Source organism: Leptodactylus fuscus, chromosome 8 (genome assembly GCF_031893055.1).
Source record: "Leptodactylus fuscus isolate aLepFus1 chromosome 8, aLepFus1.hap2, whole genome shotgun sequence".
NCBI classification, from domain to species: domain Eukaryota; kingdom Metazoa; phylum Chordata; class Amphibia; order Anura; family Leptodactylidae; genus Leptodactylus; species Leptodactylus fuscus.
The window spans coordinates 2599719-2618494 of NC_134272.1; the positions used below are offsets into that span (position 1 = coordinate 2599719).

The 18776-nt window shown below is 48.2% G+C and overlaps 1 protein-coding gene across 1 annotated transcript in view; it reads left to right on the forward strand.

Annotated features, from left to right (window-relative positions):
• DNAH3 (dynein axonemal heavy chain 3) overlaps positions 1-18776 on the forward strand; it is a 195244-nt gene that overhangs the window by 110628 nt on the left and 65840 nt on the right. The window contains exons 30-36 of the mRNA XM_075284877.1: positions 435-543; positions 4508-4621; positions 4789-4965; positions 5593-5684; positions 8904-9123; positions 10997-11131; positions 18151-18262. Coding sequence (XP_075140978.1) covers positions 435-543; positions 4508-4621; positions 4789-4965; positions 5593-5684; positions 8904-9123; positions 10997-11131; positions 18151-18262 — 959 coding nt within the window. The remainder of the gene's footprint in view (positions 1-434; positions 544-4507; positions 4622-4788; positions 4966-5592; positions 5685-8903; positions 9124-10996; positions 11132-18150; positions 18263-18776) is intronic.

The following is an 18776-nucleotide window of genomic DNA, read 5'->3' on the forward strand; positions in this document are numbered from 1 at the left end:
TATATACTATATAAGAGTCTGTGCTGTGTAATCATTATCTGGGGACAGCGAGGATTATCTGACAGGACTGCAGGGGGCGATACTTATACTGTATATACCCTGTGTCACTTATATACTATATAAGAGTCTGTGCTGTGTAATCATTATCTGGGGGACAGCGAGGATTATCTGACAGGACTGCAGGGGGCGATACTTATACTGTATATACCCTGTGTCACTTATATACTATATAACAGTCTGTGCTGTGTAATCATTATCTGGGGGACAGCGAGGATTATCTGACAGAACTGCAGGGGGCGATACTTTTGGCCAACACTGTATCTATGTTACAGACACCGGATGGTCTCACTACTTACTATACCGTGACCTTTTGTAGATGTTTGATCATATCTGTCCCTGTAGACTTTATTAATAGTCTCTTGTCTTTGCTATAGGACATTAATGGGTGCACTTAAGTTAAATCTTGGTGGAGCTCCGGAGGGTCCGGCTGGAACTGGGAAAACTGAAACTACGAAAGATCTTGCCAAAGCTTTGGCCAAACAGGTGACTGATCTGAGCTGTCAGTGATTTTTCAATATAGTCTAGAAAGAATAAAATATTGGAATTTGGAGGCGACAACCAGTACAGTTGTTATACGGTCACATTTATAGACCCAACCAATATAGTTGTACCCACTATTGGCATAATGAGCATTTGAATGTCAGTTTTATCAAGTCCGGGGCTGGTGTGAGATGCGCTTGAATTATTAAGAAGCATCGACAGTCATGTGCACCAGAATTGACATTTACACCAGGCAGCAGATGGTAAAGAAGCATTCTCGACCCCCCCCATCCCAGTCTCTGCCCCCCCATCCCAGTCTCGCTCCCCCCCATTCAGTCTCTGCCCCCACTCAGCCCACCACACATTTACACAAATATACCAAGAAAAGAAAAAAGATTTGGAGCTCACCGTAAATAATCCATAGTCGTAACGGGGTGCACGACCAGCTTGGGGCCCCAAAAAGCAATGCAGTAAACAAGAAGGAAGAAAAATCGGCATCACTCCGTGGACAATAAAAGGGTTATTCTTTAATCCATATTAACGACAACAATAAAAAAAATGACAAAAGGAATGAAAAACAAGGAAGAAAAAAACATTAAAAAACGCCAACGCGTTTCGGAACACGCAGTTCCTTATTCATGACTGCGTGTTCCGAAACACGTTGGCGTTTTTTAATGTTTTTTTCTTCCTTGTTTTTCATTCCTTTTGTCATTTTTTTAATTTTTGTTGTTAATATGGATTAAAGAATAACACATTTACACACATCTACGCCAAAATACTGACATAGATGGGTTCATAAATTCCCCCCATTGAGTAGATGTCCACAGTGCAGGTAGTGAAGGCGCACAAAGCCTGGTTACTGGCAAATTTATCTCAAGATGGAGGGGCGAGTGTGAACCAAGCCTCCCGGCCAACAACTATCAGAAGATCTAAGAAAGTTGTGTTTGAGACAAGCAAGAATCTGGAAAAAGCTACACAAGCCATGTCAGACAAATTGTCTCTACAGGAAGAAGACTTAGAGCCGTTGCTGCTCTACCTGCAACCAACATAGCGTAAAGGCTGCGACTTTGCTGTGCCAAAACACTGCGGCAAAAACGGATTCTGGCTGATCCCATCCACACATTGCAGAAAAATATCCGCAGCAGAAATGGTGTGATTTCCAAAACCGTCACATTTTATAAATCTCTGCGTGTGAATTATACCTACAGAAACGCCGGCGATTTTCCTACAGTTATAACGAAGCAGAAAGTTCACAGAGGAGAACGCTACAGACTTACTGTGGAAAGTGCAATGCCGTTTTTCCTTTTTGGCTATTGCCACTCCAAAGGGCTTATTTTCGGATAATGACTTATATTTCAAGCATACTCCAGAACTCCTGGAAACTCATGCTGGGACTTATTTTCGGGGTGGGTCTTCAGAAAATCACGGTAGTAACAAACGGAGACCCCTTGACCTATTAGACCTGTGCATTGTGAGGCTCCTTGTAGTCAATGATCCCTTGTGATCCTAAATGTACTATAAAGATCATTTTCCCTGGATTACCACGCACGGACCCTGACAGATTGTTGTGCTTCACTTGTAGCTGACAATAGACGTTGCTTCATGTTGTGTTTTTTTCTTCATTACAACTGAGTAAGAAAATGTGTCTGGATCCTGATTGTATTTATTAGGAGTAATGAGCGGCTGTATCCTCTGATTCCGAGCTGCGCCTCTCGCATACAGATTTGTCCTCTTTGAGGGATTCTCCATCTGCAAACAACCTTTATTAACGGCTCCGGTGTATTGCACTGATTTATTTCCCTGTATATCCTTTTATAGCCTGAAGATCTTTATTTGTAGATACAAAACTTTACCATCTCTCTGTATATAGTCATTATAGGGGTTATGCCGGGATATCACAAGCTTAGCCGTGCGTTCCCCGCACTAGACTCACTTACTTATATGCAGATTCCCGGACAGATCCATTCTCAACCTTGCAGAGATCAGTGGGGGGGTGGGAGGGGGGTCTCCATGCAAAGGTCTCCCTGCTCTTCCTGCCCTGATAATGCTCAGACTCTCGGACATGTGACTGACTCTGCTGTACTATGTGTACGTAACATCACAGAGAGCCGGAACGCCAGCAGAAGAGGCGAAACATAGAAACGTCTGGCACCCTGCAGCACTGTGCACATTAAGGATGGAGGCAAAGGGGCATCTATACATAGATATATATTTATATACACATATAGAAGTGTACACTGGTAAACTTTTTATATGACCACATAACCCCTTTAATTTAAAGGGATAGGCAGACTTATGACATTCCCATTGCACCAGGTAGAGAATAATACTGGTGGTTTGACAGATCAGCAGCTTCATAAGAAGCACATTGAGGACCCTTGTTCACCTGATCACTGGCTCTCTCATTGGGTGGATCAAATGCTACCCCCTATATCTTGTGGAATGGGAGTCAATGTCAGAAATGGGGAAACACCTTTACATGATAAAACACCATCATTGTCTCCGTGAAAAATTATGAACAGCAAAGAGTCACCTTGTTATATTTATGCTGTGACGCTAATAAAGCCCCTGTAAGGCCGAGGCCGCACCTTGTAGATTTTCCTGTGGTTTTTTGAGCAAAAGGCAGAAGTGGATTGAGCAGAAGGAGAAATATAAGAAACACTTTAGATATTTCCTATTTGCTTTGTGGCCAAACTTGGCCTTGGCATAAAAAACTTCAGCAAAATCTGCAGCCAATAAATCTGCATTTCCTGCAACGTGAGGCCTCGGCCTATAGCAGACTATGACACCTGAGGACAACATCCCTCCAGCCCCTATCAGCACCGCACACCCCCTAGTCACAGTGACGTCACCCGTCTTTGTAACCGTACATACGTTCCATTTCTTCCTGTCTTCTCATTACATGTCGTTGGGACCAGACACCCCTCCAGCCCCCGCCCTATAGCACCGCACACCCCCTAGTCACAGTGACGTCACCCGTCTTTGTAACCGTACATACGTTCCATTTCTTCCTGTCTTCTCATTACATGTCGTTGGGACCAGACACCCCTCCAGCCCCCGCCCTATCAGCACCGCACACCCCCTAGTCACAGTGACGTCACCCGTCTTTGTAACCGTACATACGTTCCATTTCTTCCTGTCTTCTCATTACATGTCGTTGGGACCAGACACCCCCTCCAGCCCCCGCCCTATCAGCACCGCACACCCCCTAGTCACAGTGACGTCACCCGTCTTTGTAGTTGTGCATACGTTCCATTTATTCCTGTCTTCTCGTTACATGTCATTGGGACAAGACACCCCTCCAGCCCCCGCCCTATCAGCACCGCACACCCCCTAGTCACAGTGACGTCACCTGTCCTTGTAGCCGTACATGCGTTCCATTTCTTCCTGTCTTCTCGTTACATGTCATTGGGACAAGACACCCCCTCCAGCCCCCGCCCTATAGCACCGCACACCCCCTAGTCACAGTGACGTCACCCGTCTTTATAGCCGTACATACGTTCCATTTATTCCTGTCTTCTCGTTACATGTCATTGGGACAAGACACCCCTCCAGCCCCCGCCCTATCAGCACCGCACACCCCCTAGTCACAGTGACGTCACCTGTCCTTGTAGCCGTACATACGTTCCATTTATTCCTGTCTTCTCGTTACATGTCATTGGGACCAGACACCCCTCCAGCCCCCGCGCGATCAGCACCGCACACCCCCTAGTCACAGTGACGTCACCCGTCTTTGTAGCTGTACATACGTTCCTGTCTTCTCGTTACATGTCATTGGGACCAGACTACGCTTTGTGCATTTTCAGCAGTTTGGTTTAGCAGAACATCCGGTTAATTTCCCGTTTCCAATTACCTGTTTAATTGAATGGAAAAGATGGCGTAATCCTCATCTATTATAGTGGATGTTAATCACCATGTAAACAGCATTACAATGTAATCGTGAATTCTTTCCTTGTCTCCCATACAGTGTGTCGTGTTTAATTGCTCAGACGGCCTGGACTATAAAGCGATGGGTAAATTTTTCAAAGGTCTCGCCCAGTCTGGAGCCTGGGCCTGTTTTGATGAATTTAACAGAATTGAGGTAATTTTAATATGTTATTAATAGACCATTACATTGTGTCCTGAGACGTTGTGATAGTTCCAGGACTTACAGAGTAAAGCGCCGCTGCTCATCCATTAGTAAGCCTGGAACATGCCTTTATGTCTGGATGCTTGGGTCATATCGATGAGATCTCTCTGTGTTCCCAGGTGGAGGTCTTGTCCGTCGTGGCCCAGCAGATTCTGAGTATACAGCAGGCAATCATAAGAAACATGAAGACCTTCTTATTTGAGGGAACTGAGCTCACACTTAACCCAACGTGTTCTGTATTCATCACCATGAATCCTGGCTATGCGGGCCGTGCCGAACTACCAGATAATCTGAAGGTACAACATCCAAAGCCTCAAATCCCCCCCCCCCAGACCTTATCATTTCTGTCACTGCATCCACCAATACTAATGGGAGTCCAACAGCTCATAAGCCAAAGTATAAGCAGTGATCTGTAGGGCTCTTTATAAGGTTTACACAAAACTGACTTCTCCAGCCAAAACCATGTCCATACCCGCCCCTGTAACACCCTGCAGACGACGTGTGACGTCCCGTGCATGTGCTGACCATACATACATGCTCAGTATTGGTCCTGGACCCGTCAGCCCATGAGCGAGGCGTCACAAGGTTTGTCAGCTCACATTGAGAAATAAAGCAGTTGTGTAATCATTGGCTGATCTGTAATTCATGTTGGATCAACCAATGACAAAATACATCCAGAGAATCAATAGAAGTGTGTGCGGTCCACGGGAATGCGGACAACACATGACGGAGAAAAATGGCTGTGTGAATAAGGCCTTAGTAAAGGGAGCTCTAAAATGATTGCAATGAGGGTCTTTATTATTGGGGGAGTTTCCCTTTAGGTCTGAGTCTTTAGATGTTGGTACATTCACGATGTATTGTAAGTGATACTAGTCTACTAGGAGAAGGGACAGTTCACGTGAGAACATGGTTTTGTTTTCCAGGCATTGTTCAGGACAGTGGCCATGATGGTCCCGGACTATGCACTCATTGGGGAAATCTCTCTTTACTCAATGGGATTCCTGGATTCGAGAAGGTAAGTGCACACTCATGCCCAGGATACACTTTATTAATTGTTACCTACTGAGTACTCGGAGTGGAGCCGATCTATAGATCGCTGCCTAAGGAAAACAAGGAGCCCCTATGCCCATGCACCTATACGAGGATTAAAGCAGCGACGTCAGCCCGGGAGCGCTCTGTACATCGTGGTATGGTGAATGGCATTTTGCAGCAGTCAAGTAGGCGAGGCCTAGGAGTTTGAGCATTATAACAGGGCACAACTAAATATACTCGGACTCTATATAATAATATCAAATCCCAGATTGTTACTGGTTAAATAGAAGAAACTATTGCACCATATAGTGATCACGTTAAATATTGTATTAATATTATTGTGTAGTTTGTAATAGTTATGGTGATACAAAGATGCTGATGTTACTGCCTATGTTTTGTCATTAGATGAAATGTATTCTAGGTATATGTAGGTTCTGAACCTAAGATGACACCTACTGATATATACAATGCAGCCACTGCCTGTAATAATGTCAATGGGAGGTTGTTCTGTGGCTAAACTTCAGTAGTAAGTATACGGGGTTAAGGTTTGGTAAGAGGAGAACTTCCCATTGGGGATAATGGAGGCAGTGGTACAAGCAGTACAAGGGCCGTACATATGTCATCATTAGGTCCAAATCCTGGATCACACCTAAGGAAAAGATATATGGACATGAAATATGGATCTGTAAATCTGCACAGTGAGGTTATGTCGCTCCAATATCTTCTGGTATTAGTGTAGTCACTGGCTCAGAGAGCCCGGCAGGCTGATGTACAGTCTGAACAGAAACCAGGGTGTTAGGCCCTGCCGTGACTCCACCGGGCCCCTCCACTAGCAGCAGGGACACCTCCAGGACATGGACTGTATAGATAAGAGGAGCGGCGGCCATCATACCTCTAGAAGTAATAGGACGCCCTGCATGTTACTAAGAGAACGCCGGCAGGTATCGGGGCAGGGCTTTGTAGTTTTATTATTTCGCCTATTCCCTTTAATAACAAACTCCAGGACAGGATTCCTATTAGGAGAACATCAGAATATTTCTCTTCTCTGAATGTTCCCTAATGGTGCAGATGGAAGATTAAGTGTCTAAATTATCTTGACTATGTAATACTATTAGCCGTGAACTATCTCCAAGGACGTCCATGTACTATATCTGCTCCATAGCGGCTGCATTCACTCAGTTCTGATCCATTATTGAAGCAACCTATTAGGTAAATGGAAGTAACGTGTGCGGCTGATTCGCTCTGATCTGCACGTGAAAGGAATCTTACAATGGCTTCTCGGGTCCCTTATACTGTACAATAATGGGGCCCCTGGTCCAGTCTGACAAGAAACATTGAAGATTTCAACTTTTCAGCAAACTTTGCACAAATCATTAGTACGGACAAGTATTAGAATCTTTGTATCTTGTCTTATCAGAGAGAAATGCTTTGGCTCAAGTTGTTTCCTCCTCCTTCATCTGCTAAACTGACTGAGCGAAGGCCCTACATTGCCTAAAAGTGTCTGAAATATGACTTGTGAGCCTGGGGCCCCATCAGTCCATGTAACTCTCAGCTTTCATTGTGTTTGCACAATGATCCCTATATAACCGGCGTACGCTCCTGGGACCCTTTAATAGTGAACTTCCCCTTTAATATGCCTCCGCGCGTTCTCACATGTCACATTATATGCTCCGCAGCGACGCTTGTCTCCAGTATTATCTGTTCTCGGAGTCTGGAGAAGATGCCGATGACAGATCAGCCTAAAGAACCTAAAATGTGTTTTATTGCAGATAAAACTTTTTTTTTTTATAAGGAAGGGAAAGCAGCAGGGTCACAAGATTTGGGGAAATATCACTGACATTTTGTGCTGTCAAGCAGCAGGTCCTGTATATGATGCCTCGCGGCGTCTGCAGCTTTCATGTACTATGTATACTAAATATACAACAAAATGTGGGGCCTCAGCCTTAAAGGGGTCTTATGGGACTTTAAAATTGTTCACAATGGTGCTATATAAATAAACAACAATAATAATAACTCTACTATAAGGTCACCAGTATTAGATTGGTGAAGGTCCAAGTCCTGGCCCCCCTACTTGTCATCTGATTGATGCCGCTCCCCCCTGTCCAAGTCACCAGACAATGCTTGGACATAACATTGACTATTTATAAAAAAATTAATAAAAAAGTTGCGGACCCCTGTACTGAGAGCGGATGACCCCTGCACTGGGAGGTGCAATGGGAGGGGCTGACCCCTGTACTGGGAGGGGCTGACCCCTGTACTGGGAGGTGTGATGGGAGGGGCTGACCCCCTGTACTGGGAGGGGTTGATCCCTGTACTGGGAGGTGCGATGGGAGGGGCTGACCCCTGTACTGAGAGGTGCGATGGGAGGGGCTTCTGGGGAAAGCTGTGACACTCCTACAACCAGGAAATATTGGAGGAGCCTGAATATATGAGGGATGGTAAAAATGGTCCAAACACATAAAGGTCCTCAGTAAGTCCATTCATTCATATAACAAACATTTCCGGCCTTTATTCTCCTTTACTTAGTTCCCTTTAAGGACCCTTCCATTCTCCGGGGTTGACAGGACAATCCCTTTAAGTATAAGTAATGACAACCATAGAACTGGGAAGGAATAGACATCATTGTGTGAATGCTAAACCTTGGCGGATCTGCCGCGCACAACAGGAATCTATATCTGGAGCTGAGATTATTGCAGATGCTTAGAAAGCAGTTTTTAAATGAGAAAAAATAATATGAGCGGCTCCTTATGTGACAAGTCTGAGCAGGCGCCGCTTATCCGGTACATCTATGAATATCGATTCTCATTTATTCTGAGCGTTTTGGGGAAATTGTTCCTTGGATGCAATAAATAATCCTGCGAATGCTGAGGGAGTGCGGACATGTCTGTGTTCTTAGGCTTGGTACGTGTTTGTCTCCGCGTGGGGCCACGTTCCTGGCCCCTGCCAGGCGGTGTGAATACGGCCTTACTTGTTACTAAGATCTGATTCCATCCCCGATTGACTGATTATTGCTGTCACCGCTCGGCATTGTTCACATTGGATCAATAGTCGCCGTCTTAATGGGCTTCTAATTGTCTTGTACAGAACGTTTATATCACTGTTTCCTCTGTAATTGATGGAATTATTAAATGCTGTGATGGGATCAGTAAGTGCGATGGATTTGTGTGAAAAAGCGGCTTCATTTCTCATTTTGTTTTCCCAGCCTGGCTCAGAAGATTGTGGCCACTTACCGTCTGTGCTCGGAGCAGCTGTCATCTCAGCACCACTATGACTATGGCATGCGTGCCGTGAAATCCGTCCTCACCGCTGCCGGCAACCTCAAGCTTAAGTATCCAGAAGAGGATGAAAGCGTCCTGCTACTGCGAGCGCTGCTGGATGTCAACCTGGCCAAATTCTTGGCACAAGATGTCCCTCTCTTCCAGGTAACTAGACAGTGGGAATCTTACAAGTTCTTAGATGTGAGCAATGGGTCAGTCATTTTACTTTCCTGCAGCACTAACGTTTCCTGCACAGTCCCCGGTCTGTTCCGTGTGAGTGTCAGTGTGGTGCTTGTGTGGCCAGTCTCCATTTACTGCTATGGATCTGCCAGAGTTTCCTTGAGGTTGGTTGCACATGACCACGTGCTAGCCACTGTCTGTGACTGAAGTGCACGGCCGGAGCCTGGGCAGCACATGGATGACCGTGCACATCATTCAATGAATAGCAACCGCAGAAACACGAGCGCAATAGGAACTGTCCTGAGTTTTGTCACCCTCACAACAGGACCGTGTAGTTCATAATTAAAAAGTGAAAGGGTCAGTGAGCAATGCAGGAAAAACCCAGACAAGATAGTGACCCGCACCATGGTCGTATCTGTCCAGGAATGAAGCTGTGCCGGGTCATGAGGGTTAGTGATGGCGGCGACGGCAGCGTCCTTCACACACAGACCTCACCACCATGTATTATGGCACACGTCTGAAAATCACAGCAGGTTATTACTATATATCAGGGGGCGCTAAAGGAATAACATGGTGAAGATTGTGGCCTGTAACTGCTCAGTGTAACCACCAGCATATAGCTAAATCATCAAAGTCATTTTTTCGTATCGACGGTGTCTATTGCCGCTCAGCCTACATTGACTTTTATTATTACTGGGTTTTCTGGATTTTCTGTCACCATTTCCTCCCTAATGATGGAGATTCCTCACCGGTAATAAATTATCATTTACTGAAAAAACTCCACTAATGATTCAATTACTGTCAGGACACGTATGAAGGATCCGTAAGTGGCGTCTCATCCGTTATCTCTAGGACTGGCAGTAATGACATTGTAGATGAGGGTTAGTGATCTGCGAGGACTCCGATGTCACAAACAGAAGATAAATGTTCTCTGAGCGTAAAATATGTAGGGACAGATCTGCAGAACATCGCTCTGGAATAAGACAGCAGCGGGGCCAACGCCACATCTTGAGTAATATTCAGATTAACTTCTTCACTTCTAAGTGTTTGATTAGTCGTGAACTCCTGAGACGCCGTTCCTGGAAAGCTTCGTTACGTCTCTGATGTCATCACCGGATCTTTAAGTGATCTTCAAGTGGTGGACTGACCCTGGCGCGCTCTGCTTGTAGAATGCACATTATAGAGAAGATTGTGCGGAAATCTATAGTGTGACTTATGTGGCAGACGTATAGAATTATTACATCGATCCATAATGGGCCTTCCCTCTATGCCATCGCCATTGAAATTCACGTGCATCAGAATAGTGTGGGGTCTCCAGCAGTGTTATTGGGGTGCTCGGATGTGATGCTCAGGACTGGAAAACCACCAATCACGAATGTTTAACCCTTTAAGTGCTGCAGCAACTACGGCATTTAAATGCATTTGGAGGAAGGGGCTCTTGGCACTTTGCAGGATGCTTATGCCTTTATATGGCGACGCCTGATGAAGACCCCCGGGTCCCCCTTCTGTACTGACAAAGCAGTCAGATTTCATTGGCGGTTTCCCTCTGCTAAATTCTTGCATAGTGCAGGTCCCTGGTGCGAAGATGTGGAGGCGGAGGGTTGTGGTGCTGCACTTATACCTGCACCGTTCCAGTCTCTGGTGCAGGGATCTTAAAAATAATCCTATTAAAAATATGCCAGGCAACCCTATCCTGCTCCTGCCTGTATACAGATGTGATAGTTGGCACCACCTTCCAATGATATTGTCTGTCTGAACCCCTTTCAGGTCACATGTGAGCGCAGGTTGTACATATATGATATATACGGTATGGATAGCGCTGTGCTGTATTCACATGCTTGTTGTCTTCTCTTCACAGGGCATCATCTCCGACCTGTTTCCTGGAGTGGTTTTACCAAAACCAGATTATGATCTTTTTATTCAGGCTCTGAATGACAATATTGCTAAAATGAACCTGCAGCCTGTCCCGTGGTTTATAGGGAAGATCATCCAGGTGATGTTACATTGATATTTGTCTTTTTGGATGTTTTATAGACATTACAGTAGAAGTGACTGCACCAGAACCAGCAGAGAATCGCCTATTACCAGATGCAAAGAGCTGGGGTTGGTGCAAGGTTCTCTATAACATTGTACCTAGTAGGATCCATCAGCCAGAATACACACGATGCATGCTGAAGGGGTTAAACACTCATGCTGTCAATTCACTGACCCCCCCCCCCCCTTACTGATATACAAGCTGCACCCCGGTCACTCTGGAGATCTTATAGCGTTACGTGTGGCCAAATGTTTTCTACTTCGCTCTACTCCTCCTGCTTGTCTTTGGAGTACAGCGGGGGTGGAGGACCCCTTCAACATCGAACATACACACAGTACATGTTAAAGAGGTATCAGGGGAATAAATAATTCTTACAGTGTGATGCAGTAGAGTCCCACTTATTAATATATATGCCGTCCCCCTGTTCTGTCCATTCGGAGGATTTTACACCGTCTGGGGCTGGAGTCTTCTAGTTTGGTCTCCTGGCCCTGGATCATATCACTGATGCTCCTCCTACTTGTCTTTGGAGAAGAGCACAATCTGTTACACGATCCAGAATTGGTGGAGACCATCTAGAAAACTTGCTCTCTTTAGGCAGTGCTATAAAATCCTCTGAATTGGTGCGATGGGCATTTAGCATTTATCTTAGTAAATGGAACCATCTGAATATGATGGAAGAGATTTCTATTGCCCGGATACCTGACACATTGCAGGAGCCGCCGAATCTGCCGGCAGCAGGAGATAAGGAGCTTCATATATAGTTTTGTTTACAAACGTTTCCGTATTACTTGTAATTTACTGATTTTTAGGAGTCCAGTGGGCGGTCCTACTAAGTGTTCGACAGCTATCTCTGTATACACTGATATGGGGATGGCTGTATCTCTGTATACACTGATATGGGGATGGCTGTATCTCTGTATACACTGATATGGGGATGGCTGTATCTCTGTATACACTGATATGGGGATGGCTGTATCTCTGTATACACTGATATGGGGATGGCTGTATCTCTGTATACACTGATATGGGGATGGCTGTATCTCTGTATACACTGATATGGGGATGGCTGTATCTCTGTATACACTGATATGGGGATGGCTGTATCTCTGTAGACACTGATATGGGGATGGCTGTATCTCTGTATACACTGATATGGGGATGGCTGTATCTCTGTATACACTGATATGGGGATGGCTGTGAATTGGTGAGTAGGGAAAGAGCAGGGACTATCTATCACACTGTATATCAGCCTGCGCAGCCCCTCGCACTACATATATAAGGTTACAGGTTCCCTTTAAATCCTCCTGGTAAGATCCATTATTATCAGCCCCATTATTCTGCTCCTAAAGCTCCAGACACAAAGAATAAACTGGTGAAACAACAAATCCAGATCTTACCACAAAATGCCAATTTCCATTGTTAGTAAATGAGAGAAGAAAAGACTCGGCGGCCGTAACAAAGTGTCTGCTAAATGACGTGATTCATTACAGCCGCAGAGCCTTCATCTCTCTTGTCCTCTTGGGTGGTTTTTATGGAAATTTAGAACATCAGAATTACTGTGCGAATAAACACTGAGGGTTAGAGATCATAAATCTTTACAATTGGGGCATCATTAATTCATCCCAGTTCCAAGAAATTCTCTTTTAGACACTCGCTCATAAAGTCCTTCTCTCCATAAGACGAGTCTTTTATTACGTTGTTAATGGCGTGTTCACGTGTCTGGAATGGTTGTCAGGTGTTCACACAATCCAGCAGTCTGCAAAATGTATTTACTGGGTTATTTATTAAAGGGGTATCCACTGGATAGGGGCTAGATCAGAGGTGGTCCGACTAAAGGAAAAAATATATACGTACAAGCCTGACTGAGCCACAAGACACGAGCCTAGCGGGAGTCACGAGACAGGCCAGGATACAAGGTCTATGAGAGCCGCAGGACACGAGCCTAGCGGGAGTCAGGAGACAGGCCAAGATACAAGGTCTATGAGAGCCGCAGGACACGAGCCTAGCGGGAGTCACGAGACAGGCCAGGATACAAGGTCCATGAGAGCCACAAGACACGAGCCTAGCGGGAGTCACGAGACAGGCCAAGATACAAGGTCTATGAGAGCCGCAGGACACGAGCCTAGCGGGAGTCACGAGACAGGCCAGGATACAAGGTCCATGAGAGCCACAAGACACGAGCCTAGCGGGAGTCACGAGACAGGCCAAGATACAAGGTCTATGAGAGCCGCAGGACACGAGCCTAGCGGGAGTCACGAGACAGGCCAGGATACAAGGTCCATGAGAGCCACAAGACACGAGCCTAGCGGGAGTCACGAGACAGGCCAGGATACAAGGTCCATGAGAGCCACAAGACACGAGCCTAGCGGGAGTCACGAGACAGGCCAAGATACAAGGTCTATGAGAGCCGCAGGACACGAGCCTAGCGGGAGTCACGAGACAGGCCAGGACACAAGGTCTATGAGAGCCGCAGGACACGAGCCTAGCGGGAGTCACGAGACAGGCCAGGATACAAGGTCCATGAGAGCCACAAGACACGAGCCTAGCGGGAGTCACGAGACAGGCCAAGATACAAGGTCTATGAGAGCCGCAGGACACGAGCCTAGCAGGAGTCACGAGACAGGCCAGGATACAAGGTCTATGAGAGCCACAAGACACGAGCCTAGCGGGAGTCACGAGACAGGCCAAGATACAAGGTCTATGAGAGCCGCAGGACACGAGCCTAGCAGGAGTCACGAGACAGGCCAGGATACAAGGTCTATGAGAGCCGCAGGACACGAGCCTAGCGGGAGTCAGGAGACAGGCCAAGATACAAGGTCTATGAGAGCCGCAGGACACGAGCCTAGCGGGAGTCACGAGACAGGCCAGGATACAAGGTCCATGAGAGCCACAAGACACGAGCCTAGCGGGAGTCACGAGACAGGCCAGGATACAAGGTCCATGAGAGCCACAAGACACGAGCCTAGCGGGAGTCACGAGACAGGCCAAGATACAAGGTCTATGAGAGCCGCAGGACACGAGCCTAGCGGGAGTCACGAGACAGGCCAGGACACAAGGTCTATGAGAGCCGCAGGACACGAGCCTAGCGGGAGTCAGGAGACAGGCCAAGATACAAGGTCTATGAGAGCCGCAGGACACGAGCCTAGCGGGAGTCACGAGACAGGCCAGGATACAAGGTCCATGAGAGCCACAAGACACGAGCCTAGCGGGAGTCACGAGACAGGCCAAGATACAAGGTCTATGAGAGCCGCAGGACACGAGCCTAGCGGGAGTCACGAGACAGGCCAGGATACAAGGTCCATGAGAGCCACAAGACACGAGCCTAGCGGGAGTCACGAGACAGGCCAGGATACAAGGTCCATGAGAGCCACAAGACACGAGCCTAGCGGGAGTCACGAGACAGGCCAAGATACAAGGTCTATGAGAGCCGCAGGACACGAGCCTAGCGGGAGTCACGAGACAGGCCAGGACACAAGGTCTATGAGAGCCGCAGGACACGAGCCTAGCGGGAGTCACGAGACAGGCCAGGATACAAGGTCCATGAGAGCCACAAGACACGAGCCTAGCGGGAGTCACGAGACAGGCCAAGATACAAGGTCTATGAGAGCCGCAGGACACGAGCCTAGCAGGAGTCACGAGACAGGCCAGGATACAAGGTCTATGAGAGCCACAAGACACGAGCCTAGCGGGAGTCACGAGACAGGCCAAGATACAAGGTCTATGAGAGCCGCAGGACACGAGCCTAGCAGGAGTCACGAGACAGGCCAGGATACAAGGTCTATGAGAGCCGCAGGACACGAGCCTAGCGGGAGTCAGGAGACAGGCCAAGATACAAGGTCTATGAGAGCCGCAGGACACGAGCCTAGCGGGAGTCACGAGACAGGCCAGGATACAAGGTCCATGAGAGCCACAAGACACGAGCCTAGCGGGAGTCACGAGACAGGCCAAGATACAAGGTCTATGAGAGCCGCAGGACACGAGCCTAGCGGGAGTCACGAGACAGGCCAGGATACAAGGTCCATGAGAGCCACAAGACACGAGCCTAGCGGGAGTCACGAGACAGGCCAAGATACAAGGTCTATGAGAGCCGCAGGACACGAGCCTAGCAGGAGTCACGAGACAGGCCAGGATACAAGGTCTATGAGAGCCGCAGGACACGAGCCTAGCGGGAGTCAGGAGACAGGCCAAGATACAAGGTCTATGAGAGCCGCAGGACACGAGCCTAGCGGGAGTCACGAGACAGGCCAGGATACAAGGTCTATGAGAGCCGCAGGACACGAGCCTAGTGGGAGTCACGAGACAGGCCAAGATACAAGGTCTAGGAGAGCCGCAGGACACGAGCCTAGCGGGAGTCACGAGACAGGCCAGGATACAAGGTCTATGAGAGCCGCAGGACACGAGCCTAGCGGGAGTCACGAGACAGACCAGGATACAAGGTCCATGAGAGCCACAAGACACGAGCCTAGCGGGAGTCACGAGACAGGCCAAGATACAAGGTCTATGAGAGCCGCAGGACATGAGCCTAGCGGGAGTCACGAGACAGGCCAAGATACAAGGTCTATGAGAGCCGCAGGACACGAGCCTAGAAGGAGTCACGAGACAGGCCAGGATACAAGGTCTATGAGAGCCGCAGGACACGAGCCTAGCGGGAGTCACAAGACAGGCCAAGATACAAGGTCTATGAGAGCCGCAGGACACGAGCATAGTGGGAGTCACGAGACAGGCCAAGATACAAGGTCTATGAGAGCCGCAGGACACGAGCCTAGCGGGAGTCACGAGACAGGCCAAGATACAAGGTCTATGAGAGCCGCAGGACACGAGCCTAGCAGGAGTCACGAGACAGGCCAGGATACAAGGTCTATGAGAGCCGCAGGACACGAGCCTAGCGGGAGTCAGGAGACAGGCCAAGATACAAGGTCTATGAGAGCCGCAGGACACGAGCATAGTGGGAGTCACGAGACAGGCCAAGATACAAGGTCTATGAGAGCCGCAGGACACGAGCCTAGCGGGAGTCACGAGACAGGCCAAGATACAAGGTCTATGAGAGCCGCAGGACACGAGCCTAGCGGGAGTCACGAGACAGGCCAAGATACAAGGTCTATGAGAGCCGCAGGACACGAGCCTAGCGGGAGTCACGAGACAGGCCAGGATACAAGGTCTATGAGAGCCGCAGGACACGAGCCTAGCGGGAGTCACGAGACAGGCCAGGATACAAGGTCTATGAGAGCCGCAGGACACGAGCCTAGCGGGAGTCACGAGACAGGCCAGGATACAAGGTCTATGAGAGCCGCAGGACACGAGCATAGTGGGAGTCACGAGACAGGCCAAGATACAAGGTCTATGAGAGCGGACACGAGCCTAGCGGGAGTCACGAGACAGGCCAAGATACAAGGTCTAGGAGAGCCGCAGGACACGAGCCTAGCGGGAGTCACGAGACAGGCCAGGATACAAGGTCTATGAGAGCCGCAGGATACGAGCCTAGCGGGAGTCACGAGACAGGCCAGGATACAAGGTCTAGGAGAGCCGCAGGACACGAGCCTAGCGGGAGTCACGAGACAGGCCAAGATACAAGGTCTATGAGAGCCGCAGGACACGAGCCTAGCGGGAGTCACGAGACAGGCCAAGATACAAGGTCTAGGAGAGCCGCAGGACACGAGCCTAGCGGGAGTCACGAGACAGGCCAAGATACAAGGTCTATGAGAGCCGCAGGACACGAGCCTAGCGGGAGTCACGAGACAGACCAGGATACAAGGTCTATGAGAGCCGCAGGACACGAGCCTAGCGGGAGTCACGAGACAGGCCAGGACACAAGGTCTATGAGAGCCGCAGGACACGAGCCTAGCGGGAGTCACGAGACAGGCCAAGATACAAGGTCTAGGAGAGCCGCAGGACACGAGCCTAGTGGGAGTCACGAGACAGGCCAAGATACAAGGTCTATGAGAGCCGCAGGACACGAGCCTAGCGGGAGTCACGAGACAGGCCAGGATACAAGGTCTATGAGAGCCGCAGGACACGAGCCTAGCGGGAGTCACGAGACAGGCCAGGATACAAGGTCTATGAGAGCCGCAGGATACGAGCCTAGCGGGAGTCACGAGACAGGGCAGGATACCTTCCCATTTGGGGAGTAAAGAAGGTTTCCCGGTATTTCCCCCCCACTGTGATAGCGGTTGTAGTGAGTGTGTATAGTGTGTAGTTGTTAGGCTGTGATGTTGGGGTAATAGAGGGGCTTTGGTGTGTTAGATGCCCCCAGACATGCGCCCCCTGCTGGCCCAGTTACATTGCAGAGGTGTTGGCATCATTTGCTGGGGTGTCATAGTGGACTTGGTGACCTCCTGAGGTGAATGGTGGGATCCCCTGAAACGAAGCATTTTCTCCCATAGACTATAATGGGGTTCCATATTCCTTCCAATAGTCACATATTGAGATGCTATTCAGAACGAATAACGAACATGGAATATTTTACTGTTCGCTCATCTCTATCTATAACATCTGACCCCCCTGGGGTTTTTGCAGCCGGATGTTGAGCCACCAGTTGATTTTTTTCTCCAAGGAGTCATATATCTTATATATTATATAATATCCCCACTCCTTCTTGTCTCTACACATCAGGATCTTTCTTTTCTTTTCTTTCTTTCGTCATTCTATAGATCCGTGTACAACCCCATTCACACATGACTCTTTCCATCTGCATTTCGGAGCCCGGCCGCCCCCATCCAGCTGATTTATTCTCTTATTGACAATAAATGCTGCAGGTGCAGTCCACAAATGAGTCGTGGTCTCCAGCCGCGCGCTGCCATCTCTGCAGACGTTCTCAGAGCCGTTCCTGCAATGTAGATCTCAGTCTGCCGGCTCACCAGGAAGCAGAACAAGATTTCCCAGGGAAATTCAATAAAAGATCTCGTATCAACTGCAAATGTCTTTTCTTTCCTGATATTATAAAGCAATTTTCCTAAATCTATATTGTTCTAAAATTACAGATTTATGAAATGATGTTAGTCCGTCACGGCTTCATGATTGTCGGAGATCCTATGGGAGGGAAGACTTGTGCATACAAAGTCCTGGCTGCAGCACTTGCTGATTTACACACAGGTAAGGCTAAGCGCTTATTCACACAACAGGCTGCACGCCAGACAACAAACGGCCCCATAGAAAATAATGGATGTGTTCATACAACTGACCCATCTGTTACACACCAATAGGAGATGTCATTTCTTCTGCCACTCGCACTGATCCCTCAGTAGTCTCAAGTCTATGAGGAATCCAGGAACACAGATTAGCCTCGCATGTGGCCTCATATGTTCCTTATAGTGCACGGCCCTGACATGTGAATAATCACTAACGTAATTCAGAAATAGGACCAACCAATAAATCCCAGAGGTTCAGGGGACCTTCATATTTGGATTGAGGATTTGATAACGTTATATCTGCATGTCAGGGTGAGGTCGGCAGAAGGACTAAATGCAGATTATATAGACCTTGGGCCCAGGGCTGCTCCATAAATTGGGGCCTTTCCCACTTCCACCAATGCTGCCCTGCCATGTTAGGTCTGTAGACACCGCCATCTTTCTTGGCCAGCATTGATAGGCCGGAGCCCCTGGGCATG